This window comes from Equus asinus, chromosome 4 (assembly GCF_041296235.1).
Source record: "Equus asinus isolate D_3611 breed Donkey chromosome 4, EquAss-T2T_v2, whole genome shotgun sequence".
NCBI lineage: Eukaryota > Metazoa > Chordata > Mammalia > Perissodactyla > Equidae > Equus > Equus asinus.
Genome location: NC_091793.1, coordinates 24,390,684 through 24,416,037, shown reverse-complemented (window position 1 = coordinate 24,416,037; position 25,354 = coordinate 24,390,684). Strand labels below are relative to the sequence as shown.

The following is a 25,354-nucleotide window of genomic DNA, read 5'->3' as shown; positions in this document are numbered from 1 at the left end:
GAAATGAAGCGTGTGGAAGTTGGTGCGAAATGTTCTCAGAGAAGGAGCCTGAACGTAAATTCCACCTACTCACTTGCTCCAGCTAAGCCTCCTGGGTTGCCTTATGGGTCTGCAAGAGGCAGCTTGGTAAGCACTGATCCAAACTTGAAACCCCTTGGCACTTGCCACACCATTTTAACATGTGCTTTTTTTGGTGAGGAAGATTGGCCCTGAGCTAACATCTGTTGTCAGTCTTCCTCTTTTTGCTTGAGGAAGATTATCACTGAGTTAACATCTGTGCCAGCCTTCCTCTATTTTATGTGGGACGCTGCCACACTGTGGCTTAACGACTGGTGCTGGGTCTGTGCCCTGGATCCAAACCTGCAAATTCTGGGCCACCAAAGCAGAGCGGATGAACTTAGCCATTATGCCAGCGGGCTGGCCCTTAGTGTGTACTTTTTTAAGATTGGCACCTGAGCTAACACCTGTTTGCCGATCTTCTTTCCTTCTCCTCCCCAAAGCCTCCCCGTACACTGTTGTATATTCTAGTTGTGAATGCCTCCAGTCATGCTATGGGGGACGCCACCTCAGCATGGCCTGATGAGTGGTGCCACATCCACGCCTGGGATTCCAACCGGCGAAACCCTGGGCTGCCGAAGTAGAGCGTGCAAACTTAACCGCTTGGCCATGGGGCCGGTCCCTAGTGTATACTTTTTAATACTCCACCTACACTGAGAACTCCTCAAGCAGCACGTTTTATATGCTCTATCTTCCTAGTAACTCTAACAAGTAAACTCTTGCTTGCTTTCTGAGGCTGTTATTTTGGTTAATAGTAACTTTAGGAATGTTACTCAGAAGCTGAACCTACTTCCTCATCTGTACAGTGGTATCACTTCCACCAGCATCACAGTTCTGTGCCTGGCTCAGGTATTTACAGAGCCTAGTGTAATCCCTGGCAGAGTAATTACTTCAGTGTCAAGAACAGAACACTATCCACTTATAAAAAGAAGTTCACATATCCTAAACATCCACAGCTCTGATTTGTTTATGACACATTACTTTGATGGTGCCAGCTTGAGCTTCTATCACCAGCCCAAGCCAAGCCTGAAATCAATTTACAAAGCATTATCGCCACCACCCAGTGGTACGTCCATCAGAATCTTCTGAGGCATTCTTCGTGAGCAGCAACCCCACCTCAACCTTCAAAGACTGCCCTGCTTCACTTTTTACTAGTGATCTGTGGCTCCAAGGGCAGCAGGCGCTCATGCTTGTGGAAATGCACTTCTTATGGGGACCTCCCAAGTGACAACACTCTCCATAAAAGGAAAATTTCAAGGGGTTCCAAGAACAAAACAAAGCGGGTATAGTTACCCTCTTAGAGGAATGTAAAACTCACAATGCTCAAGTACAAAGGATGGAACCCAGATTATGAACTCCAGCTAGACACGGCTGTTTCCCCCCCTCCCCCTCCCAGGGGCTACTGTGAGAAGGAAGTAGGGCTGTCAATCATAATGCAGACATGTGATGAAGGTAAGAGACTAAACAGAATTATACTTTATTCCAGCTGCCAAACTTCAGAGAGCAAGAATCAGACAAACATTCCACTGGACAGCCAAGGCCTTTCCAGGCTTGGTGGGATTATACACTCCAGCTCCCTCGCCGTCTGGTTTAAGCTTCTTCCTCTGAAAGATACAAAATGTCACAGAGATGAGCCATGTCGAAGTGGTGACTGCTTAGGATTTTCCAGACCTCCCCTCCGAGGAAGCCTCTCAGAGCCTCACAGGGCTGACAGACAGTTCCTTCAGTCACCAGCTGGGGCAGCAAGAAAGAGCCTGAAGCCTGTGTAACTCACCTGGAGCATCTTTTCTCCTGAATCTGACCTCTGGCTGACATCAGGGACTTCCATCGCCCTTCTCTAGATGCTTCTTCCTCACCCTGGCCTCTACAGACTGCTCTCCTCCCCAACCCCTCATGTGATCTAAACGTTCTTGAAGCAGCTCCTGGAGCCAGAGAGAATGCTACTCCAAAGTCGAGTCCAGGGAACTCTCAGAAAGTTTCACCCCAACCGTGGCCTTACAGCTTGGTCCCAGCCAGCCCGCAGCTCACACTAGACTTCAGAAAGAGGCTCGCTACCAACCTTCTTCTTCTTCCTCCTCCTCCTCTTCATCCTCATCGTCCTCATCGGAGCTGAAAGTGCCGTCGGGCAGGCTGTAGACGCGGATGACCTGCTTGTTGGGGTCCTTGAGGATGAGGTACTTGCCCTCCTCCAGCTTCATGCAGATGTCGATGACGCAGCGGAGGATGCCCCAGGCGTTCTCCACGCTCAGGTTGATCTGGCTGGCAAACTCATTGGGCTTGAACTGCTGGGTGCCCAGGATGACGTGGCGCGAGGAGTCTTTCACATGGTACCGGGAGACGTAACTAGTGGGGGGAAAGGGCATTAGCGGTGGGGGCAGGCTGGCACAGAGACACAGCAACATCTGGTCAAATGTCATTTGATGGTGACACCTGGTCTGATGCTTGTCCCAAGGGAAAAGGAGAAGCCCTGCCTCCCTGCCAACAGAGCCCTCCTTTCAGAAGAGGAGCTCACAGCCCCTGGTCAGGAATCTCACCCAAGCTTGAGGTACTCAGAGCCGGCCAGCAAAGCACAGCAGGTCCACCGGGCCAACTTGTAGCTGTTGTTCTTGAGCTCGGTGGCGATGACAGCCCCCCTCTGAGAGTCCAGCTTCTGACGCCAGTCAACGCCGTTACAGTGCTGCAGAAAGCAGGCCCCGGTTACAGGAGCAAGGGGGCTCCTGCTGCCCACGGTCTGCTGCCTCCTCTGGCAGGGAAGGAACTCCCTATGGGCTTGACCAGGAAGCAGGCGAGTCCGCGGTAAACCAGAGGAAGACCGTTATCATTTAAGAGGCACAGGCTCGGCCCCTCCCTCGCACAGCCCGCCACACAGCAGGCACTACAAACTGCAGTTCTCTTCAAAGAGCGCATCTAGACAAGGACACACACACACGTTAAAAACAAGCGCCACGTAAATGGCAGAGGCAAGCGTTTACTGTGTGTTGTGCGGCAAGGAAGGATTTCACAGAGGAAGGGCGACAGCTAACCGGTGGAGAATAGTGGCAGAGGCTGGAGGTGGAATGATCTGAGAGGCACGGAGGGAAAGCCAGGCTGGTTAGTCCTGGGTGGGGTGGAGGCCCGCAGAGGGCGAGGAGGTCAGAGCCTGCGTTGTATATGTGCGTACACATACAAGCAGACAAAGCAGAAAGAGAGCCCAGAGATCACCTTCTCCAACCTCCTTTACAGATGTGGGAGCCTGGACGCCAAGTCAAGTGACTCGCTGAAGGTCACACGGCAGATTCCTGACCTTTCCTGGTTCAAGGCAGCACTAGGCCGAGAGACGGCAGAGCTCACTTTGTTAAGCAGTTCGGTACAAACCGCCTAGGAGTAGTATTCTGACTGATGTCTTCCGTGTTTCCCTCAAAACACTAAAAACATCCCGCAGTGTCCTTTGAGTTTGCTGTGGCATTTGAAGAGCCTTCCCGCAAATCTCTGCTGCAGGATGGAAGCAGTGTTTTGGACAATAAATTGGCAGAGATAAAGTGAATGGAGGCGGGGGGTGGGGAGGGTGGGGAGAGAATTAGGGAGGTCTAGGGGACGAATCCACAATACCAGGCAGATGACAGGCTCCTAACTTGGGGGATGACGTCAGTGAGAAGAGAGACCGCACCTGACAGCAAAACAGAAGGGTGCAGAGGGGGAGGAGGCGGGATGTTTGAGGCTCTGAACCTAAGTGAGCGGGAGAGACAAAGCTGGTGGGACAGCCGAGCCAGAGGTAAGAACAGAAATGGGATGTCGCAAGGGCACGGCATTTTAGCAGGAAAACAATGACGGGAGTCAAGGATAGATCCGAGGAGTCATTTGTAGCGTTCCAGGTTGAGGCTCAGGGCAGGTGGAATTCTAAGGTGACCCCAAAGACCCTTGCCCTTGCAGAATCTCCTACTCTCGAGTGTGGGTGGAACCTGTGACTATGATGAAACCTCTCCCACGGTTACACGATCTCACAACGTCAAAAGAGGTTTTGCAGATGTAATTAAGGTCTTTTAAAATAGGGAAACAATCTGGGTGGCCTCACCTAACTATATGAGTCTCTTAAATCTGGGAGATTTAAGAGATCAGAGATAAATGAGAGATTCGAAGCACAAGAAGGATCTGATGTGCTGTTGCTGGTTTGAAGATGGTGGGTGGCCTCTAGGAGCCGGGAGGCCCCAGCTAACAGCTGGCAAGCGAATGGGGGACCTCAGTCCTACAACTGCAAGGAACTGAATTCTGCCAACCGCTAGAATGAACCTGGAAGTGGACTTCCTTCCAGAACGTCCAGATGAAAACTCAGTTCCGCCGACACCTTGATTTCAGCTTTCTGATACTCTGAGCAGAGAACCAAGCCACACGATGCCGGCCTTCTGACCTACCAGACCATGCGCTAATGGATGTCGTTTTAGCCTCTAAATATTAATTTGTTACAGAGGAAAAGAAAACTAATATAAGGCTGTACAGAGAAGTAATTATAGCAAAGAGCCGTGTAGAGGACTGACCCCAGAAGGCTCTCCTGGGAGTCATAAGGAAGGGAGTCAGAAAGAAAACACACGAAGGGAGCCAAGAAATGTGCGCAACTAGAGTAATGCAGCAGCACATGGGCAAAGCCACACAGACACAGCAACACTGAACGCCACGGGGAGGCCACAGAGGACAGTCTAAGAAAAGGCCATTGGCCCCAGAGCTACATTTGCAGCAAACCTTCCAGTGTGCTCCTCCAGCAGGGGACGGAGGCTAAAGGACACCTGGAAGGTGGGACAGCAGCATTAACACTACTCCCTTGGCTCCCAGAGAGGCAGCCCGCAATGGCCTGCTGTACACCATCTCGTTAGACACTCAGCCAACACAAGCGTGGCCTCGGAGCTGCCCTTCCCACCGAGGACCCTTTATTCTGGACAGCAGCACCCAGGGGCACTGCCACCCACTTCAGCTTCAGGCACATAATCCTGGGCAGCTTCAGAAAGGATGTCACAGCCCAACACTCATGGAGCACCAGCGTGAGAGAGAAGGGAAGGAGGAGGAAAAACAAAGGAAGCACGTTTCACTCAGGTGCCTCCTGAGGAGCCAAAGCTGAGCCAATCTCAGAACCTCCGAGTTCAATAAGTGAAGGCGTTAGAAAGAGAATCAGAAGGGTGGAGAGAAGGCAGTGGCTGCATTAAGTGAAAGAACAGGTCAAAAAGAGCCGCCAAGCTCAGAGGAAACCTGCCAGCCCAGACAAGACGGAGACATCAAAACCAGATGCTTGCAGAGCGCAGAAGCCACCGGGAGGTCAGAAGGGCACGGAGAGGGGAAGTCCAGGGAGAAGAGGTTACCCTCACCCACACACCCTCTCTTTCTCAGTGAGGAACTAAGTGCAGGGAACTCAGGGGGAAAAGTCTCGGAAGCTCTCCAAGTGACACAAGGGGAAAAGAACCCAGGCTCACAAACGCTGGCCTGTGACAACGTGCCCTTCAGGAAATGCCCCACTGAGGGGACGAGGTGCGCCTCACCCTGGAATCCCACTCGTTGAGGGTCTTGATGTTGATGAAGGACACTTCGCCATTGGCTCCAGTCATGACACCGTCATGCTCACAGCGGACGATAAGGTCGATGTCGTCTCCAAGCTTCCACCTGCGATAGCTGGAATACAGGAGGAACTCAGCTGGTGACTCGAGATCCTGAATTTCAGACACCACACAGGGCCGGGCCTGCGCACACCCCATGAGAGATGACGTACCGGTACGCAACAGAGGCAATTTCATTCTTGTCCATGTCGTCCTCCACAAACGGGTTTGGGTTGGGGAAGTTGTATCTTTCTTTGCCCTGCAAAACGGCAAAGGCGCCATGAGACACTGCCACCTTGTCACCAGGCCAATCAGCCAGACCCCTGCACCTCTGCTTAGGTACAGCCCCAGCCAGGTTCCTGGAGCCCTTGAGGGAGCTCTGGGCTGTGTGTTGTGTGCCTATTTGCCCCTCCTGACTGCATGCAGGCACCCCGTGAATCACAAAGGATGTAACAGCCAGCGTGTACCGAGCTTCCATGTGTCCACGCATGCTTCACGGATCTCATTAATTAGCAGCCCCGCCCCTCCGTCTGCTTTGTCTCCACAGCACACATCACGTGTGTATTCAAGGTTTACTGTCTTTCCTTCTCCATCGTAATGAAGCTTCCTAAGGGCGGGAACTTTGCTTTGCTCAGTGCTGTGTCCCCAGCTCCTAAACAATGTATCTATCAAATAACGTAGGGAATCTTCCCACCTTGTCTACGACAGACAAAGATGATTAATATTCTAATTTTACAGACAAGAAACATGCCTGACACCACAAAGCTAGGAAGTGGTGGATCCAGGGTTTAAGGTCAGGCAGTCTGACCTCAAAGCCCAAGCTCGGAATGCCTGTGACAGAAAGGACCCCCTCTGTCCTGCTCAATCCCACAAGCCCGGAGCCCACCACAAAGCAGATGCTCCACAAACAGTAGCTGACAAAATAAAAGTGAGTGCCCAGCGGCTCTTGCGCCCTCACCATCCTCAAGCACTGCTGGGAGAAGTTGTGGTTGATGTACGTTGCTTCCATGGCCAGGTTGCGGGGTGAGTTGAAGGAATTACCTTCATCTTGAGGGGGCTCGTTGGCCGTCTCGCTCACTGTCAGCAGGTCTGCAAAAGCAGCAGCAGGGTCACCCACCCAAGAGAGGGAGAGTCATTGATGATGTGCATCGCACCTCGGGGAGATGCGGTGATCCAAATGACATGGGCCATTCTTTCAAAGAACCGCCATCTACTAACGTGGGTCCCCCACACGTGGACACGTAGGGGAGTGCTCCTGGATAACTTCTAACACTAAATTCAACCAGGGTGTAAGACAACCACCCGCTTTCAATCTTTATTAAGATTCCTCAAGAGAATGTTTGATCGTGTTAGCTTTTTAACAAAGACAATGCCTTAGCCCTGAGGTGTGGATTATGACTATATGGTTTTATTCCATTGCTGTTATTTTATTTTTATTTTTCGCTTGAGGAAAATTGAGGCTGAGCTAACATCTGTGCCACTCTTCCTCTACTTTGTATGTGGGTCACCGCCACAGCATGGCTGACGAATGGTGTAGGTCTGTGCCTGGGATCTGAACCCCTGAACCAGGGCCGTGAAAACAGAGTGCACGAACTTAACCACTACACCACGGGGCCAGCCCCTACTGCTGCTATTTTTTAGTGACCTGGTTTCCATTCATGGTATAAAACATATGTGTATGTAATTTTTGTTAAAGTTAAAAAGAAAAGGCATTAACTTAAAGAAAATTATTAAGTAAATACTAAAGATGGTATGGAAAAACGGCAGAATTCAGGAGAGTGCTATTTTAATGAGAAACATGTGGAAGCTTAGTACTGGGGCGCTGTGAGGCCTCAGAAAGCTGACGCCCAGAGGAGGGCCTGCACCGCCAGTCCCTTCTCTGTGTCTGAGGAGGCTGGGAGGGACTCAGGCATGGCTGTCAATGCTGGGGGCAGACAGACGACCTTCTACCCATTCTCTAGCACCAAGGAGTTGCTCTGAACGAACAGAAACACCCAACGCCTTTGTGTTGGTCCCAGGCAGGCTCCTTACCAAAGTCAGAGTTGTCCCTTTTGTCAAAGAAGAGCTTGGAGCCGACTCTCTGGACGACGATGTCCCAGGAGTACACGGAGCGAGTACAGCTCATGAGTGTGGCCAGGATGGCGTCGGTGGCAAACACGTTCCCCTGAGTCTTTGCCAGCTACAAAGAGGAGTAAAAGAGAGACATGAGGCCAGTCTTAGGTCTAACTGCTCATTGACACGGAGGGTAAGGAGCCCTTTGTAAAGAGCCATTTCACACCCACACACGCATGTGTGCCTCTAGTGGTCTGAGCGAGGCCGCAGGACGTCAGCCAGGAGCTTCTGTTGGCAGTCACTATGCTGGGTACGTGGCACTGTAGCTCCCTGAGCACTCGCAACATTCCAGGAAAGCGTTTCACACTGCTTCCATCCTCACCCCAACGGCACGTCTAAGTACACTAACCCCACCTTAGAGATGAAAACGAAGGCCCCAGAGGTGACGGTGGGAAACGTGGGAGAGCTGGGAGTGGAGTCCAGCTGTGCTTAACACCAACATTTATCGTCTAGCCAGTGATGTGCCTTTATTTTCAGCTAATCCTAAATCCGATTCAGAAGAATCTTATCTACGGGGGTCTCTAAGGTCCAAGCGATTCACATATATTCCCACGTCCTCTGTTCTTTCTGAGGCCTCAGCTGTTGAAGCCGGTGGCATTCCTAACAGAAGTGCAGGTGGCAGAAGGGGCTGCACACCTTTCGGATGACGGGGTCGTCTGTGGTGGTGACGGTGTGGAAGATGCGCTTGATGCTCCGCAGGGGCTTCTCACTCCTTGTGGTGATGCGATCGAAGGCTTTATCGTAGTATTCCAGGGCCCCGCAACACTCGCTGAGGGGAGAGAGGGCACGACATGCTAAGTAAAGGAGGAGAAGATCACCCACTTGTTTCTTTTAAGCCATGGAACCTCAAGTCTTATCCAGAAATCTAATACATAAGAGAGATGAAAACAGTCTCTCTGACTAGCAGGGGAGAGATGACCCCTCAGGGCCAGCTCAGGGCCCTGCCCCTAAGCTCCTGATCCGGCTCCACAGAACAGCGTGAACACCACTGATCCAGCTCACCCTCTCCATTTTAAAGACAGGGAGATGAGTAGTTGCAGAGGCATCTGAGCACGCTGGCTTCCGGCCTGGCGCTCTAGCTGCCTTCTAAGTTATTTCTGCCTACTTGTCCTTTGTGGTACGGAGTTGTTTGAAATGTCAGGAAAAGCTTTGCTTCTCCTGAAGAACTGCTATCTTTTTCTTCCTGCCGAAAGAGCAATGTAACTTAATTCTCTCTTTTCTCAGCATTTCAGGAAGCTGAAAGGACTCTGGGGTTTAATATCAGCAAATTTCTTTCTGCTTTCTTCCCTTTCTTTCTGCTAAAAAGAGCTAAATAATTTAACTTTATTTCTCCTTTGCTCACAAAGCTACGAAGTTGAGAGAGATCTGATGCTGAGTATCAGTAAACTTCTTTCTGCTAGTCCCCGCTTGGCCTAGATTTTTTCAAAACACAGCTGTTAATCTTATACGACATCTTTTGAGTAAGCAGTTTCAAACCGTTTTTGGAAATACCATGGCTTAGGAAAATACCCACCAGCTGCTCCACACTCAGGATGACAGCGGAAGGTAGTACAAATGATGCCACTTACATGTCCTGTGGCTCTGAGACCTCCAAGTAGCGCATCTTCATCAGCTGGGGAAAGTCCATTTCCTCTTTCACCTCCCAGTCACTACGAACTTCAACTGAAGAGTCCCGGGGTTTCTGTAGCGGGAACCACGAGAAGGAAAAAGCCAGTGCAAAACGTACCAAAAGGCAGGTTAACAGTATGAAGGGCATCTATTCAAGAAATGTACCTAGAACATTTACTATGTGCTGGCTGTTTTATAAGACAGAATCCCTGACTCAGGAGTCAACAATCTAGACGAGGACAAAAAGTATCAAGAGTTCAAAACAAATGGGAATTTTATGCCAGGTAACGATGTCACCCAAGGACCATCAGCTCTTTTATGTTTCTATCTTTTTTATAAAAGAGCTGTAGCAGTTCCTTGATACCTCTCTCCAGCATTAGCTATTTATTCTTGATACAGGAAGCAGCACATCCAGCAAATGTAACCTCCATGACACTAACTGCCCTCATGCTTACATCTGTCCTCTAGTCTCAAAATGTCCACACAAACGTTTGTACAGGAATGTCCAGAGCAGCACTGTTCATACCAGCAAAAAGTGGAAACAACCCTACAACGAAAACTACAAGACTTTCCTGAAAGAAAGTGATGACGACATAAAGAGATGGAAAGACATTCCATGCACATGGATTGGAAGAATAAACATAGTTAAAATGGCCATACTACCTAAAGCAACCTACAGATTCAACACTATCCCAATCAGAATCCCAATGACATTCTTTACAGAAATTGAACAAGGAATCCTAAAATTCATATGGGGCAACAAAAGACCCCGAATTGCTGAAGCAATCCTGAGAAAGAAGAACAAAGCTGGAGGCATCACAATCCCTGACTTCAAAGGATACTATAAAGCTACAGTAATCAAAACAGCATGGCACTGGTACAAAAACAGGGACACAGATCAATGGAATAGAATTGAAAGCCCAGAAATAAAACCACACCTCTATGGACAGCTAATCTTCGACAAAGGAGCTGAGGGCCGACAATGGAGAAAAGAAAAGTCTCTTCAACAAATGGTGATGGGAAAACTGGATAGCCACATGTAAAAGAATGAAAATTGACCATTCTTTTTCACCATTCACAAAAATAAACTCAAAATGGATCAAAGACCTAAAGATTAGACCTGAAACAATAAGTCTTCTAGAAGAAAATATAGGCAGTACACTCTTTGACATCAGTTTCAAAAGAATCTTTTCGGACACGAGGGAAACAATAGAAAGAATAAACAAATCGGACTTCACCAGACTAAAAAGCTTCTTCAAGGCAAGGGAAAACAGGATTGAAACAAAAAAAACAACCCACGAATTGGGAAAAAATATTTACAAGTTATTTATCCGACAAAGGGTTAATCTCTATAATATATAAAGAACTCACACAACTCAACAGCAAAAAATCAAAGAACCGGATCAAAAAATGGGCAGGGGACATGAACAGACATTTCTCCAAAGAAGACATACGGATGGCCAATAGACACATGAAAAGATGCTCATCATCACTAATCATCAGGGAAATGCAAATCAAAACTACACTTAGATATCACCTTACACCTGTCAGAATGGCAAAAATAACCAAAACAAAAAGTGACAAATGTTGGAGAGGTTGTGGAGAAAAAGGAACCCTCATACACTGTTGGTGGGAATGCAAACTGGTGCAGCCACTATGGAATACAGTATGCAGATTCCTCAAAAAATTAAAAATAGAAACACCTTATGACTCAGCCATCCCACTATGGGGTATTTATCCAAAGAACTTGAAATCAGCAATTCCAAAAGTCCCATGCACCTCTATGTTCATTGCAGCATTATTTACAATAGCCAAGATGTGGAAGCAACCTAAGTGCCCATCAACTGATGACTGGATAGAGAAGATGTGGTATATATACACAATGGAATACTACTCAGCCATAAAAAAGAACAAAATCATCCCATTCACAACATGTATGGACCTTGAGGGAATTATGTTAAGTGAAATACGCCAGACAGAGAAAGACGAACTCTGTATGACTCCACTCATAGGTGGGAGTTAAACAGAGAGACAAAGAGAACTGATTGGTGGTTACCAGGGGAAAGGGGGATGGGGGGAGGGCACAAAGGGTGAAGTGGTGCACCTACAACATGACTGACAATAATGTACAACTGAAATTTCACAAGGTTGTAAACTATCATAATCTTAATAAAAAGTTAAAAAAAAAAAAAGTGGAAACAACCCAAATGCCCACCAACTGGTGAACGGATAAATGAAATGCGGTGTATCCACACAACAACTCTGGCAATAAAAAGGAACGAAGTATTGACACCTGCTACAATGCAGATGAACCCTGAACACACTATGCTCAGTTAGGAGCCCGTCACAGAGGATCATGTTGGTATGATTCTACTTATATGAAACGTCCAGAACGGGCAAATCCAGAGACAGGACTAGCTGCCCAGGGCTGGGGAGACTAGGGGCCAACTGCTAGAGGGTACAGCATTTCTTTTTAGAATGATGAAAACGTCCCGAAACTGACTGTAGTAACGGTTGTAGAATCCTGCCAATATACTAAAAGCAGTGAACTGTAGACTTTAAGTGGGTGAATTGTACAGTATGTGAATTCTCTCAATAACGCTGTTATAAAACCAACCAAACAAAACTGAATTCCCAGACAGAATTCTGGTACGTATACACTACCTGTGATTTTTGGTCCCATTTTTGCCTCACTCCAAATTGTTTCTGGAATTTTTTCTGCAGTCGTATGCGTTCTCTAGAGAGACAGGAAAATCATGCTTTCAGTGTGGACCTTTAAGTCAGTGGCTTTTTCAAAAGGCAGAAGCTGCCATTCTCTTTAGCTAAACCTCAGCACCATCACGGACTTCTCTGAACTATGGGAAACAGAGGCTTAGTAGGAAAGAACAGACCAAAGGATGCACACCAGAGATGCTAGAAGAGGCATACTGGCCCCCAGCACTACTGACCAGCTATATTTTACTCTACCGGAAGAGACTGTCCGCTGGCAGCCCAGCCTGGGCAGGGCTGCCACACTACACAGCTCCAGGGAGGTCACAGGAGCCGGTGTGAATGGGACCCCCTGGAGCTGTGCCACAGCAGAACCGAGCCCAGGGAAGCTCCAGAGCTCTTAGCCGCCTGTCTCCCTTCAGTGCGCACGTGCACTGCAAGCAGTTTCCTGCCCACGCTACCTGCCACGAACCGGCCCTTGGAGAGCAATGCCAGGGCTGAAACAGTGGCTTAACCGGCTTTCCGCAGGTTTGTTTACTGCAGTGTTGGGGGAAGCAGCCATTCTCCTGCTTTGGCCTAGTGACTTGAGAGCATGGGCAGTTCTGGCAGGATGGGAAGCTCACCTCTCCTTCTGCTTGGCGCTCTTAGGGAGGGTCTGCAGGTTGAACTGCAACATGTTCCGTCGATCTTTGTCTCTGCGGAGGTTCCGCTGGGGATTACAAAAACACCCATGTTAAAGTCTTGGAGCTCTGACTTACAGCAGGCGGTGTTCAATGGGAGGTGTTAGGGTAAATGCAGGATGCAAAACCCCAAGCTGCACATTTTACTTTGCAGAATCAGGTCTGGAGATTTTAGTGGTGGCCTAAGTAGTTGGAATTAGCTTAGACGAACATTCACACAACCTCTCGTTCACTGAAGTAGGTTTACTGACTCTCATTACAGAGCTGCAGAATTTGTCTCTTTATGTAATAAGATGCAGCCTGACCGGACCATCTACTTAATAAAGCCTGCACACTGCAATTAAGTGAGGCAACAGGCACCTTCTTACGCAGCACAAACATTCATCCTTAGCACAGGGGGATGATGTCCTAACCACTGGTCAACAGAAATCTAAATTATTTAAATGCAGCCCTGGACCAAGCACAAGTTTACTTTGGCACAACCTGTCACTGAACACCACATGGGACTCACTTGAAGACCCATGATGACATGTTTCTCCTCGTTAGTCCTCATAGAGCAGCACTTTCAGCAGGTGACAGCCAAGAGTAACAGCCCCAAGAAGGCCGGAGTGCCGGCTCCTGGCCTACCTGTGCAAACCGCATCCGATTCCGCTGGTAGGCAGTCTTCTGCGTGCGCGCGGTGTCCACCAGCTGGAAACTAGTTTCATCCTCCTCGTGGAAATAAGCATACTGACTTCCACCACCAAACTGAGAGGAGTACTTATCTGGAGGCAAAGACGACACCGTGTCATAACTACATCTACAGACTTGACACATACATGCTAGTCTACAGCCTTGCCGTTTCCAGTGTGGTCTCAGGACCCTAGCACTGGCTGGGAGCTTCTCAGACCTGCAGACTGACACATGCACCTCAGACCCACTGAATCAGAATCAGCATTTTAACAAGATCCCCAGGTGGCTCATACGCACATTCAAGTTTGAAAAGCTCTGGTCTAAAGAACTTTCTAAGTCAAGACAGAGTCTGAGGAACTGGAGATAAGCCCTTTTCACTCGCTGCCTTATTCTGTAGGAATACAAGTTAAGATTTACTCTTGGGGCTGGCCCCATGGCCGAGTGGTTAAGTTCGCGCGCTCCACTGCAGGCGGCCCAGTGTTTCGTTGGTTCGAATCCTGGGCGTGGACATGGCACTGCTCATCAAGCCACGCTGAGGTGGCATCCCACATGCCACAACTAGAAGGACACACAACTAAGAATATACAACCATGTACCGGGGGGCTTTGGGGAGAAAAAGGAAAAAAATAAAATCTTAAAAAAAAAAAAAAAAGATTTACTCTTGTAGGAGAGGCAAATATGGGGCATGTGTACCACCATTTACATCACCTGGTACCCACGGTAGACATGTCTAATGGGTATACTGTCCTGCCGACCACAACCTCAAATAACCTCAACTTAGTTTTCCAGGCGGCCACTTCTGATGATCTCAACTGGCACAGAGAAAAACAAAACATAACAAAACAACCCATTTACTCTATCAGGATCTTAAAATCAATGGTTGTAAACCTGGGGTCCATTGACTGGCTTCACAGGTTCAGCAAATCCCACGCAGTGGAATGCCAAATGGGAATGTGTTCAACAGATTTTTAAAAGGGTCCATGGCTCCCCAAAAGTGGAGGAAAAATCCAACTATAATCGGCCAACCTCTTAGTGGACAGTTTTGGGGCTATTTCCAAAAAAATATGGTTAGTGTCCACAGTCTAGAATATACACCCCAAAACTAGGATCATCAGCATTTCGTTCCCATTCTAGAATGCTTTCAGATGAGTTACTAGAAAAAGTAACAATCCTCCCGAGGCCCTGACCCAGGCGGTCAGCCGGAGAACACTTACTCGTGTACCTCTTATCTTGGTACGTGGCGCCCGTCCAGTCTGCAACCTAGTAAGAACAAGGGAAGACAGAGCACACGGGTCAACCAGGCAAGTTTCTCTTCACCCAGAAACCCCCCAAAGCAAGGACACAGTGTGGGAAAGTATCAGGAGGGGCCCACAAAGCCTATGTAAGCGCCCAGCTCTCCTAGGACTACTGGAAACACCCAGAGGTTATACTCTTTCTCAGCTGGTGTCCCTCTAAGGAACACAGAAATTATGCTTTTGAGAGAATAAAACTGAAACAAACTTGTGGAGAGTAGCAGCCATGGCTGAAAAGATTCCAACTCCTGCTGCCAAGCACGTACCTTTCCCAGCCGGTCTCCTTTGCTGAACGGCTGGTACGGCATATCCCGAAACTGCTCGGGAACTGCACAGGGACCCCAGCCTGAGGGGTTGTCCTGGATCACGGGGGTCATGAACTTCGCCATCTTTTAAAACCCTAAAAATACAAATAATGTGAGTAGCTGCAAGAAGAAAGGTCTTAAAGTACAAAAGGGCTTCCGTGTGAGGTAAGCTAAGACATAAATGATAAAATTCAAAGAACAACGTGCAAAACGGAGCCCTCAACTGCTGAGCTGCTGCTAACAATATTCTCTTGCAGATGATGTCGTGAACACTTAAAATTTAGAAGACTGCTAACAAAATTGACTTACCAGGTTTCTTAGATTCTACGACACCCACTTTTTTCACTGTAACATCTGTGAAAGGAGGCTGCACCCTATGCTTGACGGGGTGTCATATCTTAATTGGCAGTCTCTTTCTTAGCGTTAGATAAAATAATGGTGATCCTGAAATTTGGTGGTCTCTCTCAGATTTGACGAAATGTAGTAACTTTTTTTCAAGTGTAATAACCACGTTCTGGTTCTCAGAAACACCTTAACCAAGGGACACAATACTTAACTTCCCTAAGCCTCAGTCTCTTCATCTGTAAAATAAGTAAGATCCTTGTTTTATTCATATCACAGGATCACTGTGAAAGTCTTATTAGTGAACAGACGGAAATGCTTTCATTGTAAAATGCCACACAATTACTACTCAGACTTGCAAAAATAGATTTATACACAAGAGTGATGAGAGAGTCCATAAGTATATCCTGAGATTCAACTTTCCTTTCTTATTCTTCCCATTTTCTTTTCTCTCTCTCTTTTTTCAAAGATTTTATTTTTTCCTTTTTCTCCCCAAAGCCCCCCGGTACATAGTTGTGTATTCTTCATTGTGGGTCCTTCTAGTTGTGGCATGTGGGATAGCTGCCTCAGCGTGGTTTGATGAGCAGTGCCACGTCCGCGCTCAGAATTCGAACAAATGAAACACTGGGCTGCCTGCAGCAGAGCGCGCGAACTTAACCACTCGGCCACGGGGCCAGCCCCTACTCTTCCCATTTTCTGTCATCAATGCAAACCCTTATGCAGAAGAGGTGGACACAGAGCCAAGCAAAAGGCCTGAGGAGGCCAGCAGAAACCTTAGGTCCTAGAAGAGGCCGTGCATCAAATGTTCACAAATACAAGGAGTACCAGGCATTGTTCTTAGTGTTCACCAAGCATAAATTCATTAAATCTGCCCAGCAATCTGAGGTAGGGCTAGTATCATGCTCACTTTCCAGATAAGAAAATTGTGGCACAGAGAAGATAAGAAACTGCCCAAAGTGCTAGTTGATGAAAAATCTGCACCCAGGCTGTCTGGATCCAGAGTACATACTCTGCATTATGCTATAGCTTCTCTCGGGAGGGTACAAACCACGGGCTCCAGACAGATGTTTGCCTGACACTTCCTATCAAAACCCCAAGCATAGCACCCATTGTAACCCTCAGAAAATGCTCAGAAGGTAAGTTCCCAGAGGAAAATTCATTACATGGATGTTTCTGGAGGCTGGAGAGCAATCAGAGAACACGGGTATACGGAACTTACTGAACTCTCCCCATTGTCCCATGATGGGGAGACTAAGGCTTCCTAGAGAGGTGACACTTGGGCGACAGCAACAGGGAGTGAGCCTGGGAGCTTCATCCTCCGACTCTGAACCTAAGTTATACGACAGGAAGAGGACCAAGGGGAGGGGTGGCGATCTCAAAACACTTCATGTCAAGTATTTACTGAGTTCCTACTATGTGTCAGGCACCATGCTAGATAGGTTAACCCTACTAACTCCCCCACACCTCCACTTTAGAGAGAAAAACTCGCAGCTCAGCCAAATCAAGCAGTTGACCTGCCCATCATTTAAAAGTGGACTTGATTTCCAGGGTTGTCTGCCCTAAGTCCGGCATTCTTTCCGTTATACTACAGCTGGGCAGCAGCCTGAAGACATCTGGGGTTCTGGACCACAGCTTACAACACAATAATGACGTCTCAAAACACAGCGTGTTAAAAACCCAGCTGTTCCCTCAGAGCTCAGGAAGGAAACAGGCCCAAGGCTTGACATGCGCTTCTCCAGGGAGTGGCAGTACGTCCCGACTTCAGCACGGGTGAAGAGAGCGAGCGCAAGGGAACCAGCAGGAGAAACCGAGCCGCCCGGTTGAATCGCAGTGACAGCCGTCCTGGCTGCAGGGGCAGGAAGGGGAGGCACCCGCAGGGCAGTCAGAAGGGGCCCCGGGGCCGGCGGGCCACAGTACTGTGCGCATTATCGAGGCCTCGCAGATGGTACGCCATCGATCCCTGGGGGAGGGGTTTCAGATCGGAGACCACTCTACTCCCTTCCAGTCTTCTATTTCACAGAAAAGGGGAGGAAACCTCGGACTGCGGGCTCCTCAGAGCAGGGTCGAACACCGCTCGGCTTGGCACCCCAATACCTCACCCAGAAACGCAGGAACCCCCTGGCCACTTTAATAAGCACTTGAGACCCAGCTGGGGTAAGCGAGATTACCAAGTTCGCTCAGTCCCTGGCCAGTAAGCGGAGCCTAGGGCCAGGGCCCTCACCCTCAAGGCCGCGCCCCGCATCCCACAGGGTGCCCGGCCCGGGGCCCCCGAAAGGGGATTCCTGCCCCGCCCAGAGAAGCGACAGCAGCGGCAGGAGGGGACGTACGGCAGGTCTCTTCCGGTAAGCCCCCGAAGGCCAGACCCAGCCCAAGCCGGCTCCGGAGGTCCGCGCAACCCTACGGAACACGCCGCTCACCTGTAACGGCCTCCGCAGGCCCAGATGGGGAGAGATGGTCCCGGCGGGAGACCGCGCCACCGGCTCCGCTCCGATGAGCCAGGAAAAGAAAGAAGGTGCGCGCGCAGAGGCCGGGGCCGTAAACACAACCGGCCCTGTCGTAAACGGTTCTCCAGCTTCGGCAGAGGAACGCATGGGTCGTAAAGCGAAGACGCACCCGGAAATTCGTCACTGCTCTTTGCGAGGTGTCCTCGTAAGCCTCTGAGGAGCCAAGACGCAAGAGGGGTGTTTACAGTTACGTCACGGGGCATCCGGTGACGCCCCCAGAGGGGGTTGAGGGTTGTTGAAACGCGGCCGCGATGCAGTCCAAACTAGAGGCGGGGAGCGGCTGCTAGCCCCTCTGTGTCCCACAATGCTTCACGGATGCCCCGGCCCCTCTGTATCCCACAATGACCCGGGGCTCCGCCCGCTTTACGCAATGGTGTGGCTCGATCTCACCGCTGGGGGGCGGTCGAGTGCCGCAGGCAGATTTTACTATCATCCTCTCGCCTCCTCTCACAGTTTCGGAAACAGGTCCAGAGGTGTGAACCGACCTGCGTGGTTCAGACTGCCCGTTTAGGAAGTGGCTGCTGGGTTCAAACCATTCTTCCACAGTTCTCAAACTATTTGTACGACCACGATTTCTGGAGCGCTAACCTGAAAAATGCAGATTCCAGGTCTCACTTCCACGGGTTGTTATCCAAGACGTCTAAACGGGAGCCCGGGAATCTGCATTTTAATGAGCAACTGTGATCCTGCAGTGGAGAGTCAGGAACCTCTTTCCTACAATGGACCACAGTGCTGTCCTTTCCGAACTCCCAGCCTGGAGTTTGTCCTGGGGTCCTGCTGGGGAATTTCAAAAGGTTGGAACAGAATATAAGGGCGCGATTTTATTCAAACCTCAGTTCCTTTTCTACCTGGTCTCCTTGTCAGTATCCCAGCGTGTCTCCTTTATGGGAAAATGTATCTGCTATTAGACAGATCCGATACTCTTGGCTCTGCCACTTTCTCGCTGTGTAGGCTTCACATTTCTGAGCCGCAGTTTCATTCTCTGTAAATTGGAGATAATAATAAGGGGGTGCTGGGAGGGTAAAAATAAATACATGTGGAAATACTTCGCAGTCCCACTTACCAGTTGGGTAAACTTGGACGGGTTAGTCGATCTCTCTAAACCTGCTTACTCATCTGTAAAGTGAAAATGTTGATAGCAGCATCTGTTTCCATAAATTCTCAACCAATCTGCTCATCTTCCAGTTTTCCTCATTTTTGTTAATGACACCCAAAACCTTGTAGTCCTCGTTGGTGGTTGCTTTCCCCTTTCCCACACGGAATCCTTCTCTATGTCCTCTCCATTCTTCTTTCAACATACATCTTGAACACGCTCACTTTTCCCCACTCTCTCCAGCCTCATGCTTGGACCCCCAGTGCCCACTCTTGTTCCTCTAGGGTTCCTTCTCCACATAGTGGTCAAGGCAATCTGTTCACAACCTTCCAGCAGCTTCCCATTATGTGCTTAGAGTGAAAGATCAGTGTCTTCCTGTGGCCTGTGTGGTCCCTGGCTACCCTTTGGCTTTATATCCTGCCATCCTGAACCCACTCTGCTGTAGCTACCGTGGTCTTTTTATGCCTCAAATACACCAGCCTCGTTTCTGTCTCAGCAGGGCCTCTGCACCTGCTGTTCCTTCTGCATGCCACACTCTTCCCCAGGTTTACCCGCCTGGCTTGGTCCCATCATCCGTGTCTCTGCTCAAGAGTCATGTCCTCGAAAGTTCTTCCCTGACCATCCTTCCTAAAACAGCTGCTCCTTCCTCCCCCGCTTACTCTGCTTCATTTTCTTCACAGTTGTTGTCACTCTGAGATATTATTTGTTTCCTTGTTTAGGCTCTGTCTCTCTCTTCTAGAGTGTAAGCCTCACGGGAGTAGACGCTTTGTCTGTCTTACTTAAAACAGTGCCTGGTAATACGTATTTGCCGAATTGTTGAATGAACGGATAGGGGTTTTGTGAGAATCAAACGAGAAAATGAATTTAGCACATTACCTGGGCACATACATAAGTACTCAAAGTTAGTATAATTGATGTCAACACTAAATTGTCATATGTTCTACAATGCAAGAGGAGGTGTATTTTTGCTGAATTGCGTAGATCGTGTCTTCTGTTTTTTTCTTCTTTTTTTTTTTTGCTGTGGGCCCACAGGCCATCTGCTCCAGTGTCTCTCTTGTGTCAGAGTTTAATCATCTTGCCCATATTTTGGCCCAGACGTCCCTGCTCACTCCAGATGGAGAAGGGTTTGCAGTGTCCTGTCTCATTCTCGGTAGTGGGTCCCTGGCTCGGGTGGGAGATCTCGCCTTCCTTCCTCCTCCCGTCTGACGCCCCTGCTGCCCTCTTTCCGCCTGACCCACTGTTCATTCTCCACATGCAGCTGGAATGACCCTCCTTTGCATTAAATCAGAGCACGCCCTCCCTCCCTCCTTCCCTGCCCTCTTTGAAATCTTTCAGTCTTACCTTTATCCTGGGAATGGGAGCCCAAGCTCTGTTCCATGGTTTCTGAATGGCAGCTTCCTCCTTCTGGGTTACACCTGGGCTCATTCCTGCCCCGAGACCTTGTCACCTGCTCTTCTCAGGTGCCTGGAACATATGTCTTCACGAGCCTGTGTCCTCAACAAACAGGCCTTTCCTGACCGCCCCTCTGAGTAGCCTTGCTCTGTGCTCGTTCACTCTCTTGCTCGCCATGTGCCCAATACCATTCCAAGAGCTCATGTTGACTCATGCAGTCCCCACCCCAGCCCGGGGAGGCAGGGCCTGCTATCGCCCCATTTTACAGATGAGGATCAGGAGGCACAGAGAAGTGCTCTAGGTTGAACCGCGCGTGGTGCAGCTGGGATTTCAAACTCAGGGCGCAGCCTGGCTTCCTCTTCTTCTGCATGTCCCGTTTGTGTGTTACCAGATGGCTAACATTTATCTCTACTAAAATTATCTTGTTTGTTTATTTGTTTACTTATTTATTGTCTCCTCGTTAGAACACAAGCCTCACGAGAGGTGGGTTCTTACCTGTCTTGTTCACTCCTGTATCCCCAGCACCTAGAATGGGGATCACCACATGGTTGGCGCTGGGAAAGTGTTTGTTGAATGCCCCAGTGACCTCTGAGGACGAGAACTCTCCTCCGTGTGTCCACAGCACTTGGCGGAGGCCTCATTGCTGTGCTTACTACACATCTGGTTCTGTTACCGGTGTCCCCACCACTCCTGCCCCAGAAGCGCGAAGCACGGGCTTCCTTATTCCTGGAGGAAGCCTCACGGCCCAGCACAGCACGTGGTGCACAGAGTGTACCCAGGAAATGCTTATGAATCCGGGGCTTCAGATACCGCTTTTAGAGCCTGTGAAATAAAAAATTCTACATTCTTGCCAAAAGAGTGTAGGTCTGAGGGCAGGTGACTTTTCTCAAAAGGAGATTTGGTGGTGTCTTTCCAGTTTTGAGAGGCACAAACACTGTCTTTGGGCAATTATATGACTCACTTTTCATTATTGCTAATAATGGCTAACCTGAGCACAGTGGATTGTGACAAAGTCCTCTGTTGACGAAGTCGGTGAATAAAAGGATCAACATTGTCTGAGATCATTCATTTAACTTGCTTTGCTGACGGTTGCCTGCTGTAGCAAGACCCTGTGTGTGTAATGATGGATATTGAGATCCTTGTCTTCACAGAGCTTCCGGTCTAGCCGAGGGAATGACCGAAAAGCGTTTTCTAAGCTGAGAGAGGGGGACCCACAGGTGCCTAAAAGGCCTGTGTCATGTCTAGAAGAGAGAGCACCATTATTGCTCTTTTCTGATCAGCCTTTGGGCTATTCTGTCCTGTCCTGTCCCTTCCAGGTAAGATAAATGCATTTTCAGATAGGAATCTCTGATCCCTTAAAAGGGGAAGCAGCATTTATCAAGTCCTTACTACATGGCAGGCACTGTGCTAGTGCTTTAAGTAAATAATCATCTCTTTGATTCTTTAGAGAGTTCTATGAGACGGGCATCAACCCCATGAGGGCAGGTGGGGAAAGGCAGGCTGAGGGCAGTCGGGTACCGGGCCCAGTGAGTGAGCGGCCGAGCCAGGATCTGAGCGCAGTTCTGTGTCCTCAAAACTACCCCCCCTTACAGGGTGGAGGGCAAGGCCTTTCCTGAGATCTGGAAGGTTCTCTTCCTGGCTCCCCTCCTCTGTCTCTTGTCTCTGCTCTCTAATTTACTCAGGCCCTTCCTATCCTGAATCTCAGCGGCACCTCTGGAATTTCCCCAGGGAGGGGCTGAGCGACAGTGGTCTGGTGGAAAGCGGGGGGGGCAGGCCTGGGTGGGTGGAAGCTGCGCGTGCACAGCAGATGTCCTGTTTGTACTGAGGTTGTACTTTTATCAGGGGAAGCCACTCTGGGGTTGCGAGGGACCTGAGCTGCTCCCAAGCCATCTCTGGCAAAATGCTGAGCATCCAGACGGAACAGAGTTGGGAGAAGGGGAAGGGACAAGAGAACAAGCATGGATTTCTTGACCGCTCTGTACGAGAGAGGCATCCCACGTGTTTTGATTATTCTAGACTGAGTGAAGGGTTGTTGCCAGAATCTGTAGTGTCCTCTGAGGGCTTGGCCAAGTGCAGGGTGACCCTGTAATTTGCCACCCAAATTGGGGCACTCTTGGGAGAGAAAGGGGTCACTCTCAACAATTATGCCAGACAAAAGGCGTAAACTGGGGCTGTTCCATGAAAGCTGGGAGGTGTGGTCACCCCAGGGGGAAGGGACATAAAATTGCCCTCTGTTCCGGTTATCTGCTGCCCTGTAACACATCCCTCCAAAATTCGGCAGCTTAAAACAGCAACAATCCTTTTACTGTCTCTCTTGATTTCTGTGGGTCAGGATTTGCGAAGGGCTTCACAGGGCAGTTCTGGCCTCGGTTCTCCCAGGCCATTGTGTTAGATGCGGGTGGAGCTGGAGAGCTGGGGGCTGGCTAGACATTTCTCCTTCTCTCTCTCTCCATTTAATCTCAGAGTTTTTCAGTGTCATGAGTCCACACACAGAGTCTGGGCTTCCTCGCAACATGGCGGCCTCAGGGCAATCAGACCACTTCCACGGGGGCTGGAGACTTCCAGAACAGGCATTCTGGCTAACAAGCTGGAAGCTGCATGGCTTTCTATGAACTGGTCTCTCTCAGAAGTTACACGGCATGACTCTCACCCCTTCTGTCGGTTACCAGGGAGTCACAAGCCCGCCCAGGGTCAAGGCTCAAGGTTCCGGAAGAGCATGAGGAGTGGCAGGTGCCATCGTGGGCATCTTAGGAGCATAAAACCTGCCACAGAGGTAAACTGGCCTTTTCTAAGAGTCGCCAGTTGGTTACCTGCAAATGTGTGACTGAAGAGTTTGGGACACACCAAATGCTAGACCAGGTTTCTGAGGAAGTCTGGCTGGGAGGAGGCTGGAATGTGCCCATGGTTTATTAAGGGACACCTGATCAGTAGGAATGGAGGCGTGAATGGAAATACAGAGAGGGGAGCGTCACAGAGCCAGAGGCTGACATTGCCCAGGGAGCGGGTTCTTGGCTGCACCGCCTGGAGCACCATCCTCATCTCCCAGGGAGGCTGTCCTCTCAAGCTGCCTCTGCTGATAAAGGCTTCTTCAGAACAACGCTGCCCCTTGTTTGGACTCCCACCGAGCGGCTCCGTGAGACCTGGATGTTCACAGAGCTTTTACTGCAGGGACGTCTGTGCCCGTCAGGCTGAGGGAAGCGCCCTGCCCTGCTGGCGTTGTGTTCTGGGCTCTCTGTTAATAGACAGATCATCTCTCTATGCGTCAGCCTTACAAGATTGGGTGAGGGACTCACCCCTGCCTTGTGTGCAGACATACCCCGAACTGCAGCGGATTCACCAAGGTCTCCTCGTGGAGACGGGTCAGGGTGGCAGCCCCCTCCCAGTGCAGCATCCTGTATCTCCTCTTGTGCCTTCTGAGAAGCACCGCGGGGACGATCGCCCCTTCTTATAGACGACAAGACTGAGGTGCCGTGAGGAGGTGTCCTGCCCAAGGTCAGCTAGCCGGTCAGGGTGCAATCGGAATGGAAGACAGGTGTGCCTGAGACTCCAGCTGGCCCTCAGACCCAGTTCCAAAGCCGAAAAGCTCTGAAATCGAAAGCTCTGAAAATTGAAATTCCATGAGGTCGGGGCACGCATTTGACGGCAAACCTGATAGGAATTAGACGTGAGGTTATTTATAGTCTTTATTTTATCCCACTTAGTATGAGTGTTTATACATTTTGCTGCAGAAAAAGTAAAGGATTTGTGGCGCACTGCCCCAGAGCTTGCTGGGTATATTGTACGATATACAGTAGACCCGCTGGAAAATCTTTCTGAAATGCAGAGAATTCTAGGTTATCCAACACATCAAGCCCCAAGGGTTTCAGATAAGACACTGTGGACTCGTTCCAATCTTTTCTGTCTTGGCAACAACGCAGAGATTGCTACCCCCATTTTACAGATGAGAAAGACTGAGGGCGGGGGGCCCAGTGGCCCCGGGCAGACTCCGAGGAACCACGGGGTTGTATCATCCTGTCGTAGGGCATGCTGGGAGGACGGGACGTCTCTGAGTCTCCAGCCCACCCCTGCCTCCCAAGACCTTGTCGCCCCAGCCAGTTTTTAAAAATAGAAAATCTGGAAGGATTAAAACCCCAAAGGATGCTTCAGGTCCCATGGAAGAAAGGGAGCCTTGCTGTGTGTCCTGATGGTCCCTATTCTCATTCATTTCTCCTCTCAGTTGCATGCACACTCAGCCGTCACGGGCTCGGTCCTCAGAACAGAGAGGTACCTGTGGATTGATCCACCCCACTTCCTGCCTCGTGTGGGCGTCCCTCCAGGTGCTGAGCCATCCGCTTCTCAGCTGTGGCCTGAGATATATCAGGATTTGCAGCCCTGGTGACAGGAGACAGAATAGACTCCCATTTCCTTCTGAATCATTTAGCTGGTTTAGCAAGCGCTTGCCTGTTTCGACAGATGAGCAATAACCAGCCTCTCCTTGGCTCCTTCTCTCTGCCCTGTACATTTTCTTCTCTTGGAAGCCAGGGCTTGGTGTCCTGGGGACAAAGCTAAACATTGATTTTGGCTTGATCTGGCTGTGTAGTCAGGGGCTGGTATAAGCCCCTCTCTGAACCTCGGGTCCATTTTCTGCAGCATCTGTGTTGTCCTCTCTGTTTGTGCCACATGCCCCGGCTCCCACTGCCCTTGGGAGATCGTGCCTGGCAGGTTCCTGGAGAGACTTTGTCGGGACCAGGTGACTGTAGGTGGTGTTTAAGGAGGGCTCATGGAGAAATGCAAGCAGATACCTGTGGGGACAGACTGCTTGAACTTGAATCCTAAGTCACTGCTAGTGTCCTGACCTTGGGCAAGTCATGTGACCGTCTGAGCCTCAGTGGCTTCGTCTGTAAAATGGACAGAGTCATAGCAAGTAGGTAGTGAGAATTAAGTCAGATAATATGTAAAGTGCCTAAAACAGTGCCTGGTGTGCAGGAGACCCTCAGTCCACACCGGTTGGATTAGCACGGTCACCAGAAGCTTCTGGGGGCTTTGACGGGGCA

At 49.6% G+C, this 25,354-nt stretch overlaps 1 protein-coding gene and 1 long non-coding RNA gene across 3 annotated transcripts; both read right to left on the bottom strand.

Moving 5' to 3' along the window:
• Positions 1 to 1,504: 1,504 nt before the first annotated feature.
• EIF3D (eukaryotic translation initiation factor 3 subunit D) lies at positions 1,505 to 18,147 on the bottom strand. Of its 2 annotated transcripts, XM_014851201.3 has the most exons (16): positions 17,750 to 17,902; positions 16,552 to 16,662; positions 14,952 to 15,085; positions 14,608 to 14,653; positions 13,349 to 13,485; positions 12,665 to 12,750; positions 11,997 to 12,069; positions 9,293 to 9,405; positions 8,361 to 8,493; positions 7,644 to 7,791; positions 6,571 to 6,701; positions 5,786 to 5,871; positions 5,559 to 5,688; positions 2,592 to 2,734; positions 2,117 to 2,400; positions 1,505 to 1,661 (listed from the first exon to the last, which is right to left on the bottom strand). In XM_014851201.3, the coding sequence occupies exons 3-16, from the start codon at positions 15,072 to 15,074 to the stop codon at positions 1,648 to 1,650; spliced, it is 1,647 nt and encodes a 548-aa protein (XP_014706687.1). In that variant the 5' UTR covers positions 15,075 to 15,085; positions 16,552 to 16,662; positions 17,750 to 17,902; the 3' UTR covers positions 1,505 to 1,647. The 2 variants fall into 2 exon arrangements, with proteins under 2 accessions (XP_014706687.1, XP_014706686.1); XM_014851200.3 differs by lacking the exon at positions 16,552 to 16,662 and having other exon boundaries at positions 17,750 to 18,147.
• Positions 18,148 to 18,694: 547 nt separating this feature from the next.
• LOC139045041 (uncharacterized) lies at positions 18,695 to 20,389 on the bottom strand. Its single transcript, XR_011502608.1, has 3 exons — positions 20,271 to 20,389; positions 18,900 to 18,952; positions 18,695 to 18,818 (listed from the first exon to the last, which is right to left on the bottom strand). It is a non-coding gene; the product is annotated as an uncharacterized lncRNA (long non-coding RNA).
• Between the last annotated feature and the right edge of the window lie 4,965 nt (positions 20,390 to 25,354).

What these genes read in the sequence shown, in the direction of transcription:
- EIF3D (XM_014851200.3), bottom strand. Translation starts at nt 15,074, where the DNA reads ATGGCGAAGTTCATGACCCCCGTGATCCAGGACAACCCCTCAGGCTGG. An exon ending in ACGACCCCGTCATCCGAAAG is followed by an intron (nt 7,792 to 8,360) that starts GTGTGCAGCCCC and finishes TCCTCTTTGTAG; the next exon opens with CTGGCAAAGACTCAGGGGAA. An exon ending in TCAACGAGTGGGATTCCAGG is followed by an intron (nt 2,735 to 5,558) that starts GTGAGGCGCACC and finishes TGCTTTCTGCAG; the next exon opens with CACTGTAACGGCGTTGACTG.